The sequence below is a fragment of the Trichogramma pretiosum genome, unplaced genomic scaffold (genome assembly GCF_000599845.2).
Source record: "Trichogramma pretiosum strain Unisexual culture from Peru unplaced genomic scaffold, Tpre_2.0 scaffold42, whole genome shotgun sequence".
NCBI classification, from domain to species: Eukaryota; Metazoa; Arthropoda; class Insecta; order Hymenoptera; family Trichogrammatidae; genus Trichogramma; species Trichogramma pretiosum.
The window spans coordinates 1,112,533-1,132,148 of NW_019641653.1; the positions used below are offsets into that span (position 1 = coordinate 1,112,533).

A 19,616-nucleotide genomic window follows, 5' to 3' on the forward strand; every position below is an offset into this window, starting at 1 on the left:
CGAGATCGTAACTATAGTTGAGTTCGAGATAAAGAGCAAAAAATATATCCGCGTTGTTGTGTACTCGAGTACGACTATACGGACGTTTGATTCGTTGAGGGTCGCTCATAGTTAGCGGTAAAAAGCCAAATCCACAAATCCGAGAGAGTTCATTGTCGCTCGGGTCGCGAGAATCGCAATCGCAAACAATGCGTTAATTGTATTTTGCAGTACAGCAACGCTCAACAATTGAAAAATAATGAAAGGATACATAAAATGTGTAACTAAACGTCGCGCACTTTCTTGCGTACGCACACACACACACCCACAACTGTATGTATAGACAGAGAGTCGAGCACAGGCTCGCGCACACACCTACAGACACACACACACACACACATAAGGTGTCTACTTCAGACGAGGACACTCGAATAATATCTATTATACAAACATCAAGCAGCCATGCAGTACAGGCAGTAGCAGTCAACTTCTCTTCCTTGCGCGGTGAAAGTGCTATTACTTTGCGCTGTTTATAAAATATATACTTATATAGATATGTATTCATTATATTCGCGCGCAACAGCGTTGGTTTTTATGAGCATGAAAAAAAAAATCATGCACGTCTATATATGATACAAAAACACGAAGCCTAGAGAAGCAGCGGCAGCTTCCATGCGCGCGCGCGCGGCTCTCTGCGAGAGAGCTCCGGCGAGGACAAAAGACTGCATAATGAAGTGCATTCGTGAAGTGAATCACATCGTTGCGGCCACCGAGTTCTGAAAGAGAGAGAGAGAGAGAGAGAGAGTACACTTTCACGTGCTACACTTTCCTCTTGAGAAAAGCACACGCGACGTGGAATCAAGTGACCGCTCGATTTACCTCTCTCTCTGGCTCGTTCGCGGGGGCTTTTTATACCACGCGTATATAATATAAGCTTTCACGCACGACTACTATATTACGAGCACTTGCTGCGGCTGTGTACAAGACGAATCATCTCGTCATCTGCTCGTCCGACCTTGCCCTTATTATGCACTGTACTATATTTACTCTTGGTATTTGGAGTCTTGTTTCCTTCATACATTTGTGAGATGTTCGTTGCACTTGCGAACCCTTTAGCTGCGATTGAGCTTGCGAGCGATTACGAGTTTCAGAAAATCGCCAAGACGAATGAATACTTTTTTTTTTGCTTCAAGTAGCTACATCGATCAGAATTACATCGGAAATCCACAGTTGTACGATTTTTGAAAAATTTACACTTTGATATAATACGTGCCTCGTCGGGACTGTTTGTCTAACAAAAAAAAGAGAGGATTTCTTTCTTTCTTTCTCTATATCTCACGGACGTGCAGAAGCTCGCATTCGTAGTACACACCGTTGCGTGTGTATAGCGTCGGTCGGTCGGTCGTTCGGTGGCGGCGGCCGACAGGGAATGAGAAACTGTTATTTCAAGTCTCTCGCGTGTGTATAAGGCCACATACACACAGAGCGACGCGATATTCGCTGCTGCTGCCTGTAATATGCGCTCGCATATAATACATATAGACTGTGCTGTGTAAACAGCTTTTCTCGACGCGCCGGACCCAAGAGAGAGAGAGATGATGGAATCATAGTCTGCGTCGGAGAGAAACGCGCGCAGGATATATATTAAAAAAAAAAGGAGAATCGAACGAGTCCGTCGGTTCGTATGTGAGCGCGTGTCGTATATTTTTCTGTTTATACACGCATATATGCTGTAAATGGAACTGCAATGGGGTGCCGTGTGGGAGCGAATAATACTTACCACTACTCAACATCTTCATGCTTCGTATAGTTTCTATATTTCTATCGATTTTTAAAAATCATTTTCTAATACAGCAAGTTTTCTGCTTGTATTTTGAGATATGCAGAATACGCGAGCTCGATTACGCAATCTAATACCTTACGATCCAATATGATTCATGACGTTTTGTCAAGCTCGCGACGACACACACACACACACAGATAGCTGTGTACATAATGTGTGGAATGCGCTGCGCCTGACAGCTCTGCAAGCTGAGAATCGAATATCGCGCTCGTATCCATTATATACATGGCGTGCGCGAGATGCGAGCGCGATCTCTGCCGCCCGAATGGGCGCGAGGGAATTTATCGGTCTTTGATAGCTCGGCATTCTGCGCGTAGAATTTATATACTCAGCGCCAATTGGCTGAATCAAACGGCGTAAGCGCAATCTGCGAATCGATATCATCGAATTTTCGTCGCTTTTGAAATAAAGCCTCCCAGTGTAGATGGTAGAGGCTATATCCTCGAAATTTCTAATGAAAAAGAAGGGAAATTGCTTCGTTGCATCGCTATGAGGCGCGAGAATTGCACGCGACTTCTAAGCGATCTATCATGGGAAAAAAGGTAACGCGCATTGCGTACCGTGCGACACAATGAGTTTTATTGAAGAATAATATTTAGCTTATTGAAATTTTGAAAGCGGATAGCTTCATTGGAAAAAAATGAAGGATATACATCGTCGAATGTGTGCGCGGTGGATCCTTTAAAAGGGAATCGACCGTCATTATTTTGACAATAGGAAAATCATAAACTGTTTTAAATTCACGAGAAATATACGTACAATTAATTGTAACACATTGTTATTATATTATTCTGAATTATCATTTGATATGTTGAGCGCACAAGTTCAAACAAAAATTATTACGCGAGTTATGTATTTTCATTTATCTAAACAAGACTATGTTTGTGTATCGTTTGTAATTTCCTTTGTGCTGCACGAAACTCAATTTGGATTCATAATATAAACAACACGAAAGAGTAAAGAGTTGTAATGCGAAGACCTGAGAACGAAATCGTAACATATATTTTGATTCCTTAAACTTGGTTCCAGCTAGTGTAAACATTTATAATTTTCGTAATTTTTATCCATTTCTTTGTTTTTGTTGGTTTTGGCAGCTATTTTTTTTGTAGTTTCAAAAAAAAAATTTTTTTTAATTTCGCATGGACCTATTTCGTTGTAAAATTTAATGCCCTTTCAGAACCTGAGCTCCAAATGTAATGTTAGCTATTTAGACAAAAAAAAAACGTAAAAATTTTTGCAAAAAATCAAAATTTTGAGCTCAGTTTCTGAAAGGGCATTAAATTTTATATCGAAATAGGTCCATGCGAAATTTTTTTAAGGCCTAAAACTTCAAAAAAAATCGCTGCGAAAACCAACAAAAAAACAAGCATTTTGGTCGTTAATGGGTTAACATCTGTACCCTGGTAGAAATGCTCAACATTAATAATGGCCAAAAGACCAAAAAATGTTTGTCCAAATGTTTTATAATACATCACTATACTAATTGGCTTCGTTTTGACTAATTTTACAAAAAAATTGAAATCAGTTTTCAACCAAATTAAATACGATAATGCAACTTCCCAACTCTACCACTAGATGGCAAGTACCTTTATCTAGAAATCTGTAAGAGGTAAAGAAAGGATGATTGTATAAGACAAAGCACGGTTATAAAAGGTAATGGTTCTTTTGCATAATGAAGAATATAACGCGTGTGACGCGCGAATGGAGCACATTGACAATCGAACGTCGCGATTAAAATGTTTCGCCATTGTTGATTATATACATATTGTAATGTATTATATGCGCTGACGCATCGCACATCTCGCGCAGGACAAACACACAATATACATCGCTCATCATGCCGTACCGTCAGTCTCTCTCGTATATACATACGATTTCTTATATACTTTGTTTTAGCTCTCGAGTTTGAGAAATGAAATTCTCTTCGTCCGCGCACGGCTCTTTCACTCGAGGACGAGCGAGGCAGAGATCCTCTTGTTTGCTTTGCTGCCGTATAGCGCACGGCTCCCGCGCTATATAGCTGGAGAAAAGAACCTTTTTTTTTCCCCGCAGTCTTGTAGCCGTCGTCATCCTCTACGTCCAAAAGGAGAAAGAGAGACAGAGACTTAGCTCAGCAACAGCAACAGCAGCAGCAGCAGCAGCAGCAAAGCAAAGTTTGAAATTGAAGCGCCAGCAAGTCTATGTATGTATTAGGCTTTTATATATACCTGTCGTCGTCGTCGTCGTATATGAAGAAATTGAAATTCACGAATTTAAATTTCAACGCATGGGCTAATGTTGACTTTGCCACGTTAGGGGCAAGTAAGACGCGACGAGGACAACGGCGACTCGAGAGGAGATCGAACCATATACTACTGCGTATATATAGGCGTACGCTCACTTCGATACACATGATTGACAGCTCACAAACGTCTAGCACATATATACACGTTGCCGAATCGAGCCTTGGAATTATAATTGATGCTCTGTTTACTTAAAGTAAAAAAACCAATTGCTCTGTTAAAGCACCGTACAAGTGTTGAAATTCGTAAACGCAAATTTCTCAAGTACGAGCATAAAACAGTTATATAAAGCAAATTTCGCACGACGCACCTTTCGAGAGACGCGATGGTGACGCTATAGGCGATTGCGGTACCATATTATTGGCCAATTATAGCCGCACTTTGCGGGGGTGTGGAAGTAAAACACACGCGGTTAATCCACTTTGTCGCGCACGATCGGCCCTATTCCGAGTATGTGCACACGTGACAAGGGATGCCAAGCATATACGAAGTCTCTGCGCGCGCCTGGAGGAAAAAATCTCTGCTCGGGACATGGCTTTTACAGAGCAGATCACGATTGATCGGTTTATGTATGCGCGGACACGGCTGTATGTGTGAATGTAAACCTTTTTTGCACAGGGCGCAATTTAACCCATGTGCTGCAGCTGCCGCTTGTACGGTATAGTAATAGTAGTAATAGCAGTAGCAATAGCTTCGGGGCAATTTCGACACTCGGAGCCCCGAGATCGTTCGAGTGCGTAATGCACGTATAACGCGCTTACATTCACGCCGGTATGTGGCGATTATTTCGGCTACTGGGCACATTAGCCGTGTGGGAGTGGCCCCCCCCTCGCGACGTATGCTCGGCACGTATTGTTGCTCGCTCTTTTTTTTTTTTGCTTGTAACCACTGCTTTTGTGTATAGTTATACAAACGTAACACGCCTACTGTTATACACGACGCGACGCGACAAGTGTTTTATTCCGGCTGACCAAGCTTCTTGTGTCGTCGACTCGAGCTCTATAGCTGCTGTTGTTGTATACCACCCATTGGCAGCCTGCGAACTCGACTCATTAAGAGAGCGATGCGCGTTTATTGCCTATGCGACGATCCTTTCGACGACGTATAACTACGATGCGTGCGTAACGCGATAATTAATATTTTCGTTGTATCGAAATTAAACGACGCGACGATCGCTCGACACAAATTGATATCGCATACATAGCCGTTTGTACAGCGATAAATACATCCGTTCCTCGAGGCAGATACGCGTATTATTATATATTACAGCGAGGGTCGGTGGTGGTATAAGGCGACCCCTTAACTCGCCCACGCCCTCTCTCATAGTAGATCCCTCGGGCAAACGCTCTTATTATACTCGTGTGCCGCCAGAGCTCGTCCTCGACGCGCGGTCGGTGGTTCTTGTGCGCGCTTATTAATCGTACACAAACTGCGCCGCGCGCGCAAATGGCTTTCTGATTAGTCAAGCCCATTGGAATTATATCGCGTGCTTTTTAAGCCATCCGAGCGCTCGAGCGAGCGAGCGATGTTTGCGCTCTTCCGGAGCCACCAGGCTTCGTACTGCACTCGTGCGGCGAGAGCAAACACAATTTGCTACTGCCGTGAGCGCGCCCGATTCCAATTCACATATTTATACGATATCAATTCGTTTGAATTTTTGTGCTTCCACGTGCCACGCTGATCCCCGAGGAGCATATTTTATCGAGAATTAATTTCCGACCGTATTCGTGGTTTGTTTTGCCAAAGCTGCGCGCGATTATACGCGCGTAATGCGTGGTTTCGAAAGCAATTAACGGAGCACGATTATGTATACGCGAGTACGACGTAGATATCGCGCGCTACCGATATCGCGTTTAAGTATTTGCCGAGCGCGCGCGCGAGAGAGAGAAAATTTCTCTGCGCTGCCGAGCCGCGAGCTATTGCACACGAGCTAATCATAAGTGCCTTAGGTGTACTTTAGGTACGAGTAGAAACGCAGTAGCTGTCGTCTATGTACTATATACACTATACTGTACGAGCGATAGAGAATGTGTACAGCAGCCGCAAAAAGTCACAAGCTCGGGGGGGCTCGATGGGAGTAGCAGCAGCAGCAGCAGTGCACTTAGCGCACGCCCACGCGTCTACACATGGAAATTCTCGTGTGTGTGTGTGTGCTGTATCTATCTATGGCAGTGCATACGTACGTATAGGTATACGTTGTACGGAGCAACGATGCAGCGGTAGCGCGAAGCTGCTGTAAGACTAAATAATTCGCGTCGACGAGCAAGCGCGAGTAGAAAGAGAGAACTCCTGCCTATATAGCCGTGTACACGCCAAAGGGTACACACGACGCACAATGTATGCACCCTCGGTGCGCGCGCGACACGCCTACGCTCGCATCCAGTGCATTCGAGGCAGCAGCAGCAGCAGCAGCCGCGCAAACATACTTAGACGCGCCGAGCACAGCGAGTATAATGCATCGAGTATGTATATGTGCGAGGTAGAAAAAAAAAAGACGAGCAGTGTACGCCGCGCATAGCGAACTCTTTCTCTCTTTCGACGTCGTCGTTGTGTGCACCTGCAGCAGCAGCAGCAGCAGCCTACATATCAGATTTCCCATCTATTCGCGCGATAGGGCGCTGCTTGGAGCGACGCGCGTAATAAATTCGAGGGCCTCGACGTCGTCGTCGTTGTCGTCGTTGTCGTTCGAGGTGCAAAAAGAGAAACGCAATTATCGCTTGCCGCTTGATGCCTGTGTATATATAGTCGTGTTGTATATATGCATATATGTAGCTCGTTCGGTTCGTCGTCGAAACCTACTGCCGTCGAGTAATACGTATACGTATTACGAGCGTCGAGGGTGCGCGTCGTCTAGGTCCTTAACGCCCATATATATGTATATACACCACCACGCATGTATACACAGACAGACGTCGTCGCTCGATCGCAGAGGAGAAAAAAAAAAGAGATCGTTGGGTCAATGGTGCTGCAGAACGCGACGCGTCGAGTTCTAAGTTCGTGCGATGACACGCTGCTCATGATGACGACTCTTCTTTTTCATTCATTCGTTCGTTCATTCATTCATTCTTCGTACCTATCCTTATACACGCGTCTGTATTATACAGACAAAATATATAGGCGCGCATATAACTTCTGTTACGTCCGTATGCCACACACTCGAAGATGGCAACAACACATTGTTTACCGGTGTTTGTGGGTATATATGGGTTACGCCAAGCGAGGTGAAAAATTATGCACGTTCGAACCATGCACTCGTAGAGAGAAAGTTGAAAAATGACACTTCTGCAAATTTAATACCCCCGGTAATATTCGATTTAAAGATGCTCAAAATTTAATTTACGTATTTAATTATGATTTTTTAATTCGTACATTTTCACTGAGTGGGTTTTCATACAAAACGTACTCTCTGATGCCAGGATAAAACCATTTACCTTCGAATGCATTTGCATGGATGAGAATAAGAAGGGTAAGAGAGTAACTATCATTTTATTCTGATTTACCGGCCTTTACATGGTACAGCCCATATATATCGTATTATAATACTTGTTCGATTCATACAATATAGGATAAGATGGGTAGGTGTCGAGCTGCCATGATGGAGCATTTTTATGATAGTCTAAAGCGCCATAAACAAGTGTACGACAGTCGAATGGCGTGCGACTCGCATGATGAACCCATAAGCGCGCCCAGCTTGCGTCTGCTTGGCATACTCGACACATTAATCCACCTACAATATTGTAAACGGTCTTTATTATCGATTACTTGACACAATGCGATCGCTCAATGCTAACAAATGCTGTAATAATCGTTGCTCTCGATGTGTCAATAGGACAATTGTCGATCGTTCAAAACAATCTTTAGAATTACCACTTTTTCGGATGTGAAACGACTTTAAGATTAAAAATTCTTATTGGTGCCGCACAATCTATTCTGCGTTTCGTTATTGCACGAGATGACGTTTTAAAAAAAAATATCTAATATTTGTAGAAAAACTTCACGCTTATTCCCTTCGGCGTTTGAAGGCATCTAAAACACGGGGAATTTTTCGATGGGTAACGATCCCGTTTGTTCGTGGATAGACGTATTCCTAAAAATTAAAGACAGCTGAGTATACTTTGCACTGCTTGACCCTGCTCTCTTTGACACTTTTCACTTGAAAAACTGTAAGAAGACGTCAATGGTATAAAGCCCCTTTCGAAACTAATTTTTTTTTTTCATTCAAAACCGTCCTTCACGAATGTAGATGCATGACAAGATTGAGATTTATTAAAATCACTATCACAGTTTTGAAATTACAAATCGTTGCAATCTTCACCCCTGTATGATAAGTGTATAAAAAAAAAATACATCTCACTTTCATCAAAATCATAGCGCGTCACATATAGTAGAATGAGTCAATGTACACAGCACATAAACGCGAGCGAAGAAAAAAAGTAAGAAGACGAAAGGAAAGATAGCGAGAAGCCTATTATCGTGGGATGTCGTGGAATATAATGGTGATAGTGAAATAACAATGCAAATAACAAATAGCGCGCGCGACAAAAGGGGGCTCCAAGAGTGGTCGCTCGCACGCCACGTTCTGTGACAATGGAGCAGCGCCAGCCCAGAGTATATCCAGTGGTTATATATACGTACAAGCTGCAACCCATACACTTTACAGGCAACAATGGCATTGGCCAAATGGAGTTCCGTATATTTTAGAGTGTCCCTTAATTTATTTTTATTTCATTTTTTACGTTCCGATTTCCCTTTACCCCTAATTCTTATTAGAGTTTTTCTTGACGCTCTGACCAACTGATTTTTTTTAAGTCGCAAATGTGAACGGAAAATTCTGAAAAAAGTCAAGAGAGTTCTTCGATTCTTTGCAAGCATTTTCACATTGCTCTTTGACTTATACTATTATTTTGACTTTGCCACTTGCAGATTCACAGACAAAAAGGTACTCGCCATCTAGTGGTGGAGGATTAAAGTAGTATTACTGTCATGAAATTGGTTGAATAATGGTGTAAATCTTTTGAAATTAAATCGTTATGTAAGCGATTTAATCAAATGTTAAATCATTTAAATTAATATTAGTCGATTGATATTTATTACATTATTGTAAAAAAAAACAAGCTAAATATAAGACAATTAAAGATTATAATATACTTTAAAACACTTTAAATGGTCAATTTTTGACATTGCACATTCTACACTCGCACGTGCAATTAAAAATTCTTGCACGTGTGCCAAACGTATTATTGAGCAAACAAGTCAATGTCACGCGAAAGATCACGTTCAATTGCGACGCATGATTTCGTTTTGCAGTTTCACGAAATAAAATGTACTGAAACGAGCAGAAAATAATTTTCTATCGCAAGTGCGAACTTGAACATTATCCCGGTTTTGTGGCAAACGCTTATCGCAGTGTAGTCACCTTTTTTTAACGCCAATATTGTACAGGAGTTGCGTGGATTATTTTTCAATGGAAGCTTGATATTTCACGTGAATGCGAAAGTCTATAAAACGGCGGCTCATTTTTGCCTGCGAAAAAATCGTTTCGAAATATCGTTGCTTCTTAAGCAATTTTGTGCTCTCTTCAATTTCACGTATGCAACTGTATATCTATATAGCTCACGTCGGTATTGGGATTCTGCGAGCTCGCATCGATTACCGATACACCCTGTGTATATGTGTGTGCATGCGTAGGCGCGCTCATGTGCATGCACGCCACACACACGTATACACACATGTGGATGAGTACACAGAGAAGTCTGCGCAAAACCAGACAGTCGAAGCAATTTCAATTCACCCTCGGCCATTTTAACTTCCCCGTATATTTATATATATATAGGGTCTATCCGGTACAAAACAGCCTCTCTCTCTGATTGTAATCAAGCGGTTCGAGCTTCGCGTGCGGACTTCCGTTCTTTCCTCTTTGCCATGGCTTTGCCGCGCCCGTATAAATATCCCTTCTCTTTTCCATCACCAGCATGCACGTACATACACGCACGTATATTCAAACTTGCCCACCTAGACGAATCTGCGCGTGTACGTGATATACAGATACGAAATCCGAGAGAAAAAAGTATCTGGCCAATTCTTTTTATAAATGTAATCTTTAGCCGCTGACGGCTTGAACACGGTTCACTGTCGATGCAAGTACAAAATAATACAAACAAAATTATCAGCAAATTTCGACCAACGCGTAAAAAAAAAACGGAAGCATTACAATTCCATACGTTTTTTAGTCCAGAAGCGATATTATCGGTGTCGTGCAAAGATTACGCAGACAATGCATTACGAATATTGTATGTACATGCTGCACAAGGGCGACTATACATGGCCGCAGGATGCAACCAATGATCTGAGCAACGATGCTTTTTTTTTTCATTCTCGATCGAGCAACAGCCTTCGTCGGAAGAAAGAGAGGCGCAACGATGACAATTGCCAAGCCACCGAGCCGACTCGAAATTGCCCAAGACAATGAAACGTGAAATTAGCCGAGATACAGTATGTACGCGGGGCGATCCGGACAGCGTCTCCGACGTCCTACTCGAGCTTCACTTTTTCGTCGTCGAACCGGCGTATCAAAAAATTACAAAACAAAATATGATATATATTACATGATGTGCGTGCAAAACAAACCTGCGTAGGCGTGAGATGTATGATGGAGGCCAGATGCTCTCGCTCGGGCGCGCTCAGGTACTTTTGCTGCTTGAACCTCCTCTCGAGCTCGTAGACCTGTGCCTGGGTGAAGAGGACCCGGCGCTTGCGACGCTGGGCCAGCGGGAACTGCATGGCGCTCACGCCCATGCCGACGCCGACGCCGACGCCCATGCCCGACGACTTGGCCATGTCGCCGACCGACTGGCCGACGCCGCAGCCGGCCATGTTCGAGCCGGCCGACGCCGCCGCTCCCATGAGGCGCGATACTGCAAAAGTCGTACAATTATGTCACGCGATATTCGCACCAAATTCCAGCGAGTGCATGGTTATACATATAGTGCTCAGCCCGGGTTTTGAAAAACCCCCTAAGAGCACACGCTAACATTTTTACCGATCTTTCACTTCCATACGTACAACGCGGGTCGTAAATCGCGATGACGGAGCAGTTTCTTCGTGTGAATCTGTCATTCGGATATGTGCTGGGATTTGTTTGAGGAACTTTTTGTTTTTCCGTCGAGTAGGATCTCCCACGGAGACGTAATTGCAGGATCGCTTTCTAATGTCGAGTGAAGCGATTTTTAATGTACACACAAATGTCATTTTGTTACGTATTCGAGTGTCCTCGAGCTCGATGGTTCGTTTTGACTTTGTGCCTCTCTCGCCACACGAGTCTCACGCAAGTGTCGAAAGATTATACGCGCAGCCGCTTTGAGAAATTTTGAAACACAAGCGAGCGATGTTAAAATAAACGCTCCATTCTCGCTCGCGAATTCAAATTTTCTGATTAAGTGCGTTGTTCATGTTGCGAGTGCGTGTATTTTTGGAGTGTAGGTTATTCAACGATCGATGTTTCGTACGAGCGAGTGTACCAGGTTAAATAAAAAGTGTACGAATTCGCGTTCTCTGCGAGTTAGGGCGATAATCGATGGCGAATAAAAATAATAAGCAACGCCGTACGAAAGGAGGAATGTGCACCGTTACGCAGATTGAGTAGCAAGGATACGTGTAATCGTTATAAATTGTTATCCTTTGCAGGAAAGGCATCGATTTCCGGTCGCTGCACAAGAGATGTCACGAGCAAAATATAAACCACCCAACGCAGAGACACGCGCAGTATTAAAAGATCATCGTTCATCCGATGTCAGACGAAAAAAGAGAGCGAGAAAGAAAGAGACGAGAGAAGTTCGAGCATCATACTTAAGACCAAATTACGTCCAAACTAAAAAGATACGATCATCATCGACGTCGTCATGGTCGTCGTCATTATCATCATCGCCATCATCCGGTAGTAAAGACGAGAAGCGTGATCCTTCATCACATTCATTATAATCGACGCGCATGGCCCAGTGTGGGCATATTGTAATGCTCTCGAATGAAGAGGCCGCACGAGCCCGCGAGCGCCCGACGGTGTACAATAATTAAGACCTGTGCTCGTGTGTGCGTGTGTGTGTTGTTGTGCTTGCGCGTATTATATACGCATGCGAAAAGCATCTTTCGACGTCTCGACATAATACTCGAGGCAGTCGAATCGATTTGTAAAAGTATAACACGTCGACAGCCGAGGGCCATGCGTGATATAGCTCGAATGAAGACGCCTCTCGCACACGCGGAAGAGAAAAAAAGAGACGAGAATTAAAATTCGCTAAAACACCTTTGTAACGCGAGTTTCTTCTCTCTGCTTCTTCCTTTTCTTTTTTTCGACGCTGATCGTCGTTTGCACAAACACTTGCAGGACAAAGGAGACGATTTAGGCTGTCTCGATATGTGTCGAATCACCTTCTCTCGTTGCGGCGTGGAATCGAAGCGAGCGCGCGGACTACCCAGGAGGTCTTCCGAATACGCATATAATATACCCACGAAAATTTGTTCCTGCTCGCACAAGCACATTCACGCGTAATAATAATGTGTATCTGCGTCGGTGCGCAGTAACAATGGGAAACGCGTTGACTCGGATCGGTGCGTTCTCAGTTTTTGCCTGAAAACGAGCTTGCATAGAATTGGATTCTGCACGATGATTCAAGCAATGAGATTCGAGAAAGAAGATGTTTGGTCCAGGACAATTAATTGAGATGTATCTCTGTGTTTATAGCACAGAAAAAGAACACAACGAGTATGACATCGGTCCAGCTAGGTCGTATCAAGATGATTAATATTTTTTCAACTGCACAATGGAATTGTGCAAGCCAACTCGAAACCTGTTTACGATTCTATTCGATGGTCCAACACACAAGAGACAATTATTAATAGTCAAAACTTGGCTGCATTTAATTTTAATACCTCATGATTAAATTACTTCTCAGAAACTCATTCGCAACACCAGAGGCGGAAAAGCCGTCCCAAGCCTTCGGATAACAAAGCACGCGCGAAACCAAATATCTCTCCTTCTCCATGAAGCGCATAAGAAAGAGGAGGAGGATGGCGCAGGAAGAAATTCGCGGAGTCGATCGTGCATTTTGAGAGCGTCGAGTTCTGCGCGCAGCGCAAAACGTTCCCATTCAACGGAAAAATTTCACCGAGTCACGCTCGATGAACCGGATTTTATTATATATACACTCCGCGATTTATATACACGCGCTTAAATGACAGCGTGAATTCTTGCATTTGTATGCGTATAGAAGCTCTCTTGTGATGCGCGCGGTGACAAGGAACGAACGCGCGCGGATGCCGAGGCGCCGATATGATGGGCCGTCACAACCACGGCGGCCTCCTCCTCCTCCTGCTCGTGCCTGCAGCTATTTCAGCGTCGAAAATCTATTGAGCTTCTCGGAAGCAAGTGCTTCAGGAAAAAAAAAATCTCAATATTTACTCGTGGGTTAAATGAGACCCATAATATGTTGTTCACTGAAGATACTCAGTAGCTCTTCATATGGTGGGCATAAATAATATTATACGTGGCGTACAATAGATTTATTCAAAACGATGACTCGAAAAAACCACTTCTAATATTTGATTTGATAATCTTTGAAGTAATTATAAAAAAAAACAATTTTAACGCTGGGCTCACTCGCGAGACTGTTTTTTCATCGAAGATAACTATGAATTTCAACTAATGAGATGAGCTTTTTTGTAAAAAATATATCTTAAATTTACTTCAAAAAGAATGGTTTTGTCGAAACCTCTTGCGAGGGCTGAAGAAAATGATCGACAACTATAAAGCCGATTAAAAAAGAAGGATGGCATTGAAAAGTTGAGGGTATTGAAGAGTCAAAAAGTTAAAGTAGCCCAAATTCAAAGCTTTCGCCAGTGAGGGAGAGATAGAGCGAAACGCATTAATGAAATCAAACTTTCCTCGCTATATTCCCAGAGGATTTTCATTATTCGCGCACGAGAAAGCGAGTACGGAACTATCTATCCCCGACCGGCTTGCCAAGACTGGAATACTAATATACATGGACGCAGCGAGTAGAGGGAGCTTCGAACTGTAAATTGGATTGAACTTGGCGAGTCAAGATGTAAAAGCTCCCTTCCTCTCTCTCTCTCGCAGCAACGAACGCTTGCCCACTGTACGGACTCTTTCTGTGTATACAATGCGCGGCCAGAACCCCAGCGCAGAATTTATGCAATTAATCGATTGTTTGTACAACTAAAATCATTTAGAATCAGCCCAAGTTCGATGAATCGATTAATTTTATGCATGTGAAAAATACAACATCTCTATTTTGGAATCGAATGTTCATAACTTATTTCGAGACGACGCGATGAGTCGATATCAAGTATCAAGGCAATCGTTCAAGAAAATTTCATTGATAATAAATTGCGACAAATTATTCATAATTGTGCATTCGACTGATTGGATTGCACTATTTGAACGTCGAGTGGATCTTTATAACGCATTACAGCTTGTCACGCGCGCACGAGCGCCTAGTCTAATAAGCACGACGAAATATTCACGTAACCGTGTCGTCGCGTCGTCATCGCTCTCGAGCTGAGCTCGTGCGGACAACCGTCATTCGGCAATTTCCTGTGACCGATGCACGCGCTTCTGCGTATATGCGTGTGATTGCGTGGGTGTGTGCGTGTGTGTGAATGAGAAAAGCTCCGCAAGCCGGAAGGATGACAGCCGGCGTGTGTCGAGGCTCGACGAGCGCGATATAGAGCTGCACTTATCCTCGCGTACATTATCGCTATTACGATACACAATACGTGCAACCATGTGCTTGTTACCGATTTGCTCGTGGCACTGCTGCTATACACATAGTATACGTTTTACGCGGTGCGACATATTATATGCGCGTTATATATGTTGACTGTGAAACTGGATGCGCGCGGAGCTCGCACGCGAGACGTATATAATAGTCGCGTGCTGCAGACGTGATCCGTCGGCCGTCGTCAAGATTACCGGCCGATAGGACGTGTGTGAACGTCGCGCGGAGCACTGCTAGAGGCAACTTTGCGGATTTCACTTAACGCGCCGCACGAACGAATTGCTGCTTTTTTTCAACTAAATACAGGGATTTATAAACTTGTTTGTCTATTTGAGTGCTTTTTTACTTTAACCGTAAACGTTATAGAAATCACAAAGCTTTAAGTTATATATGCTAAGTGATGTTTCGTGAGATTTCTGGATTACTACAAAGATACGATTTTATACACTTTTGAAAACAAGACAACGTGTGTCGTATAAAAGGGTAAAAAAAACTAAAATAAATTTTTGTATCCACGAGGACGAAGAAAAAGCTCATGAACGTCGTACGTGAAATGATTGAAATTGAAGAACTTTCGATAAAACTACTGTAATTGATATCCTACATAAAATTTGCCTCAATTTTTTCTGTGGGATTTTGCCCATTAGAAAGTAGCACTTGTTACAATCAAGCACCATTTGTAAAATTTCAATTAACAATTCAGCCAATTACTTCGATTTTTTCGCGTTTTTAACAGGGCAACTATCGATACGATAAATTTTAGAGCCTACGCGTCGGTCACACCAAGCTGTACACACAAGGCTATAAAAAAGTAATTACCGTACTCACTTGCGAATCTGGGATCATTGGTGGTCGTGGGCGCCGGTGCGTACCAGGGATGATGATGCGACGAGACGCCGTGCGACCTCATGGGATCGGCGGCGCCGCCGCCCCCGGTCACGCCGCTGCCCGCGTGATGATAAGGCGACAGCTCGGCGGCGCAGTACTGATACTGAGGCGTCAGCTGCATAGTCGCGTAGGGATTGCCCATGCTGGCCGCGCTCATGCCCGCGGGACCTCCACCACCGCCGCCGGCGCTGCTGGTCACGCCGCCGCCACCACCGCCACCGCCGGTGCCGTTGTTCGCCCCACTGATGGGCCCGGGCGTGCTGACCCCCGGCGTCGAGCCACCGTGCAGAGGCGGACTGCCGCTGCTGGCGCTCGAGCTGCCGGTGTTGCCGCCGCCGCCCACGCCCCGGCCGCCGTTGCCGCAGGCGCTGGCGTAGGGCGAGCCCTGGCCGTGGGACACGACGCCGACCCCGACGGCCGCCGCCGCCGCGGCCAGCTCCAACTTGCGATACGACTCCTCGATCGGCGAGAGTATGTCGGTCACGCTGAAGGGGGTCGTGTGGGCGCCTCCACCGCCGACCTGCGCGTGCGACGAGTGCTGGTGTTTGGGCGACAGACTCATCGCCAGGTCGACGCCGTTGAGCTCGGGCAGCAGACCCGCCTGCTCCAGCTCCGTTTGTTGCTGCTGCTGCTGCTGTTGCTGCTGTTGTTGTTGTTGCTGCTGCTGCTGCTGCTGCTGTTGTTGTTGCTGCTGCTGCTGATGATGGTGGTACGCGGTGGCCGCATTGTTGGCGCCGTTCTGGCCGGGCTGGCTGCCACCGCCACCGCTCATCTCGGCGAAGACCTCGACGCTCCTGCCGTCGAAGTAGCGCAGATACGAACCGCAAAGAATTTTGGCGACGCTTGGATCACAACTCTAGCGGCATATCATGCGGCAGCCCCCGGGCACCCGCGCCTCAGCACACGCACACGCCTTATCGAACTAAAGTAGCAAGAGTGTCGTGTTTTTGCTTAGTCCAACTTTGGCAAGCTGGGACTACTCGTCGTATCGCCTTTGTTTCTCGTGGCACTTGTTTTATACCCTATATTTATAGCCGCTGTGTACAACTGCAGCCTAGATCCTAGTTCACTCGATTATATTACCGTAACACTGGCCACCACTGAGCACCACTCGCGCTACGTTTAAGTATTCACTGGCTCGTTGTTCACTGCTGCGGGAGAATCCAACGCTCCTACGAGGGCGCATATCACACTCTCTCGCACGAGTCGCGCGCGGGGGTCAAGTTCGCCGGCCTGCGAACCGGCCGGCGGCGGCCTCGCGATTATTTCGGAGTAGAAATGTATCCTCGCCCGAGCGGGCCGTATAATACGGAGAGGCACACAGCACCACCACCACCACCACGTTGAAGAAGAGCTTCCTAGACACACTGTACGAAAGCACTGCACATTATCCACCGGGAAACGGGGGTAACAAAAGCTCGCGGCGCGTGGTCCGACCTGAGCGACGAACTTTAATCACACGAGCGCGCACTTTTTATCTCTCTCTTTCTTTCTTTTGCTCTTCTAGGACTGGTATTGCCCGCTGATAATGCAGTCTATGTCCCGTCCCGCGCCCGCGACACTCGAGAGGATCTCAACAACACTGACACACGGACTAGACACAACTCTAACGTCGCTTCCAAGGGTTTGTTTTTTCGCTTTCTGCTCTCTCTCTCCCTGTTTCTGTTTCTCTCTCTCTCTATCTCGCTTGTTCTCGCTCTCTTTCGCTATCCCGCTCTCACCCGAGAGCTTTCTTTTTCTCTCTCTCTCCACTCTTCATCTGTATATTCACACACACTGCACATGTATACGCGAGCATACACAGACGCGGCGGGCGCGTATATGTATATCTATATATTCTATGTATATATATAGTATTGCTCAGCTCCTTGATGTATATAGAGAGAGGACCGACGGTACGTACAGCGCGGCGCTCTCGTCGTCGTCGTCGTCGTCGTCGTCGGGCTGATGCTGGCCGGGCTTGTTGTATGGATGAATGAATGGAGAGTACTGTTGGGGCTCTCGTGGAGAGGCCCTCTCACGGCCGCTTAGACCCACTCGAGAAGAAGAGAGAGAAAGAGCGAGCGAGACGGCAATAGGATGTATATAGAAGGAGAGAGAGAAAGCGAGCGAGCGGCTCGGGCTGGGCTAAACGTAACCCCTACCTCGGGCACTGCTACCCGTGTGCCGCCACCACCACCACCACCGCCACCGCTGCCAAAGCCGCCAGTACTTCCACCACTACCATCGCCGTAGCCATCTCCACTAGCGACTACCTCCACTGCTGGCTGCTGCGCTTACGTCGCGAGAAGCAGCGATCTTCGGGGCTGCACCGACAACCCCGTCGTCCGTGGCGAGTCAGAGCCTCAGCTGCTACCGAGTCGAACGCACCGTGGCTATATACGAGTTTGTACGAGCTCGGGTGAATCTTTCTCTGCACCGTCTTTTCGAGCCGCCCCTCCACCCTAATGCTCTCTGCTTCTCCTTTCGTTCAGCTTCTCCCCCTCTCTCTCTCATACCTAGGTATGTGCGTCCTCGATCTCCAGTGTGTAAAATTCGTCCGGTGTAACTGCGTTGCGACGCGCGACATACAAACACGGCCGCGACCCCGACGAACTTCCCTCCCACCAATGGGAGCCGATCCTCGCTTCGATTGGCCCGTACCGTTCTCGAGCCTCGTTGGCAAGTCGACGCGGCCAATAGCGCGCGGCCTTCCCGGAGGCGGCCATGTTTCACTCCGAGTCCGCTGCGCTGCTCTGTTCCGCTGGTGGGGAGCACGTGGACGAGTTCCATATAGCCGCGCGTATACCGTGCGCGAGGGCAGGCAGGTGAACGTCCCGCTGGAGGGGGCGACGTACTGTTCGCGCGAGCGAATTTCTGCGGTGGTCTGCAACGTGCTCTCGACCCCAGAATCCAGGCAACGATGAAAACGAGAGCCGATCTCACAGTTTCGAACGCGCGCAAGTATATATAGGGCTGCCTGTGCCATCTATATCCGCTATGTTATACAATCATATGTACGGGTTTCTCTATTTGGATAACCATGCAGCAATATATATAAATAATAATAAAAGCGGCCACCACCCGATAACGGACAAATTTTGTAGTCCCGGCAGAAATACATTGTTTCTTGACTGACTCCTCTTAAAATCGCACACAGACACCTCTCAATAGCGGACACCTCTGTTAACATACTTTTTGATTCCTCATAGAGGGAGAGCTTTGTAATGGGCTCCAAAACGAGGTTTTAAGCCAGATATCGTAGGAAAATTTAGTCACATATTTGGAAACTACATTGAATTCTCAACAAGTGTCTATATTTATGTATATGTGTGTGAATGTGTGCATGAAAGGTTTCCAACTAAGGCACTAAAAATTGTTCTATGAGAAAGCTCTTTGCCAATGAATCGTCAGCGGTTTTTCTTACATTTCAACCATTTTAGTGGACCCTATTACTATTATTAGACGCATGTTAGATGAAATTTTGAGACATATATCCAAAAATTTTGGAAAAATCATCGAAAATGAAAAAAATATCCACAATTTTGTACATTATTATTTATTATCACCTTTATAATTAGTTATAAAATAATAAATGCACAATAGCAGTATTTTTAATTTTAAATCATCATTTTTGTATTCGTTTAATGTCCACTTTTCAATAGCCGCTAATTTCCTCGATTCCTTCAGTGTCCACCAGAACAAAGTTTCTGCTACATATCATGTAGTTTACATCTCGTCAATCATGATAATACATTAAAACTTAAAGTATTGTATCGTCACCCTAGCGCAGAAGCCGCACTAATAAACTCGAATGGCAAATTCACAAGCGGCTGCAAGAAAGTGCGTTAA

General features: G+C 45.3%; 1 protein-coding gene across 1 annotated transcript in view; it reads right to left on the reverse strand.

Moving 5' to 3' along the window:
• The window catches only part of LOC106651880 (homeobox protein Nkx-2.4-like), a 28,373-nt gene extending 10,891 nt beyond the window's left edge, over positions 1-17,482 (reverse strand). The window contains exons 1-2 of the mRNA XM_014370572.2: positions 15,726-17,482; positions 10,732-11,018 (exon numbers count right to left, since the gene is read on the reverse strand). Coding sequence (XP_014226058.1) covers positions 10,732-11,018; positions 15,726-16,557 — 1,119 coding nt within the window. The 5' untranslated portion in view covers positions 16,558-17,482. The remainder of the gene's footprint in view (positions 1-10,731; positions 11,019-15,725) is intronic.
• Positions 17,483-19,616: the final 2,134 nt, after the last annotated feature.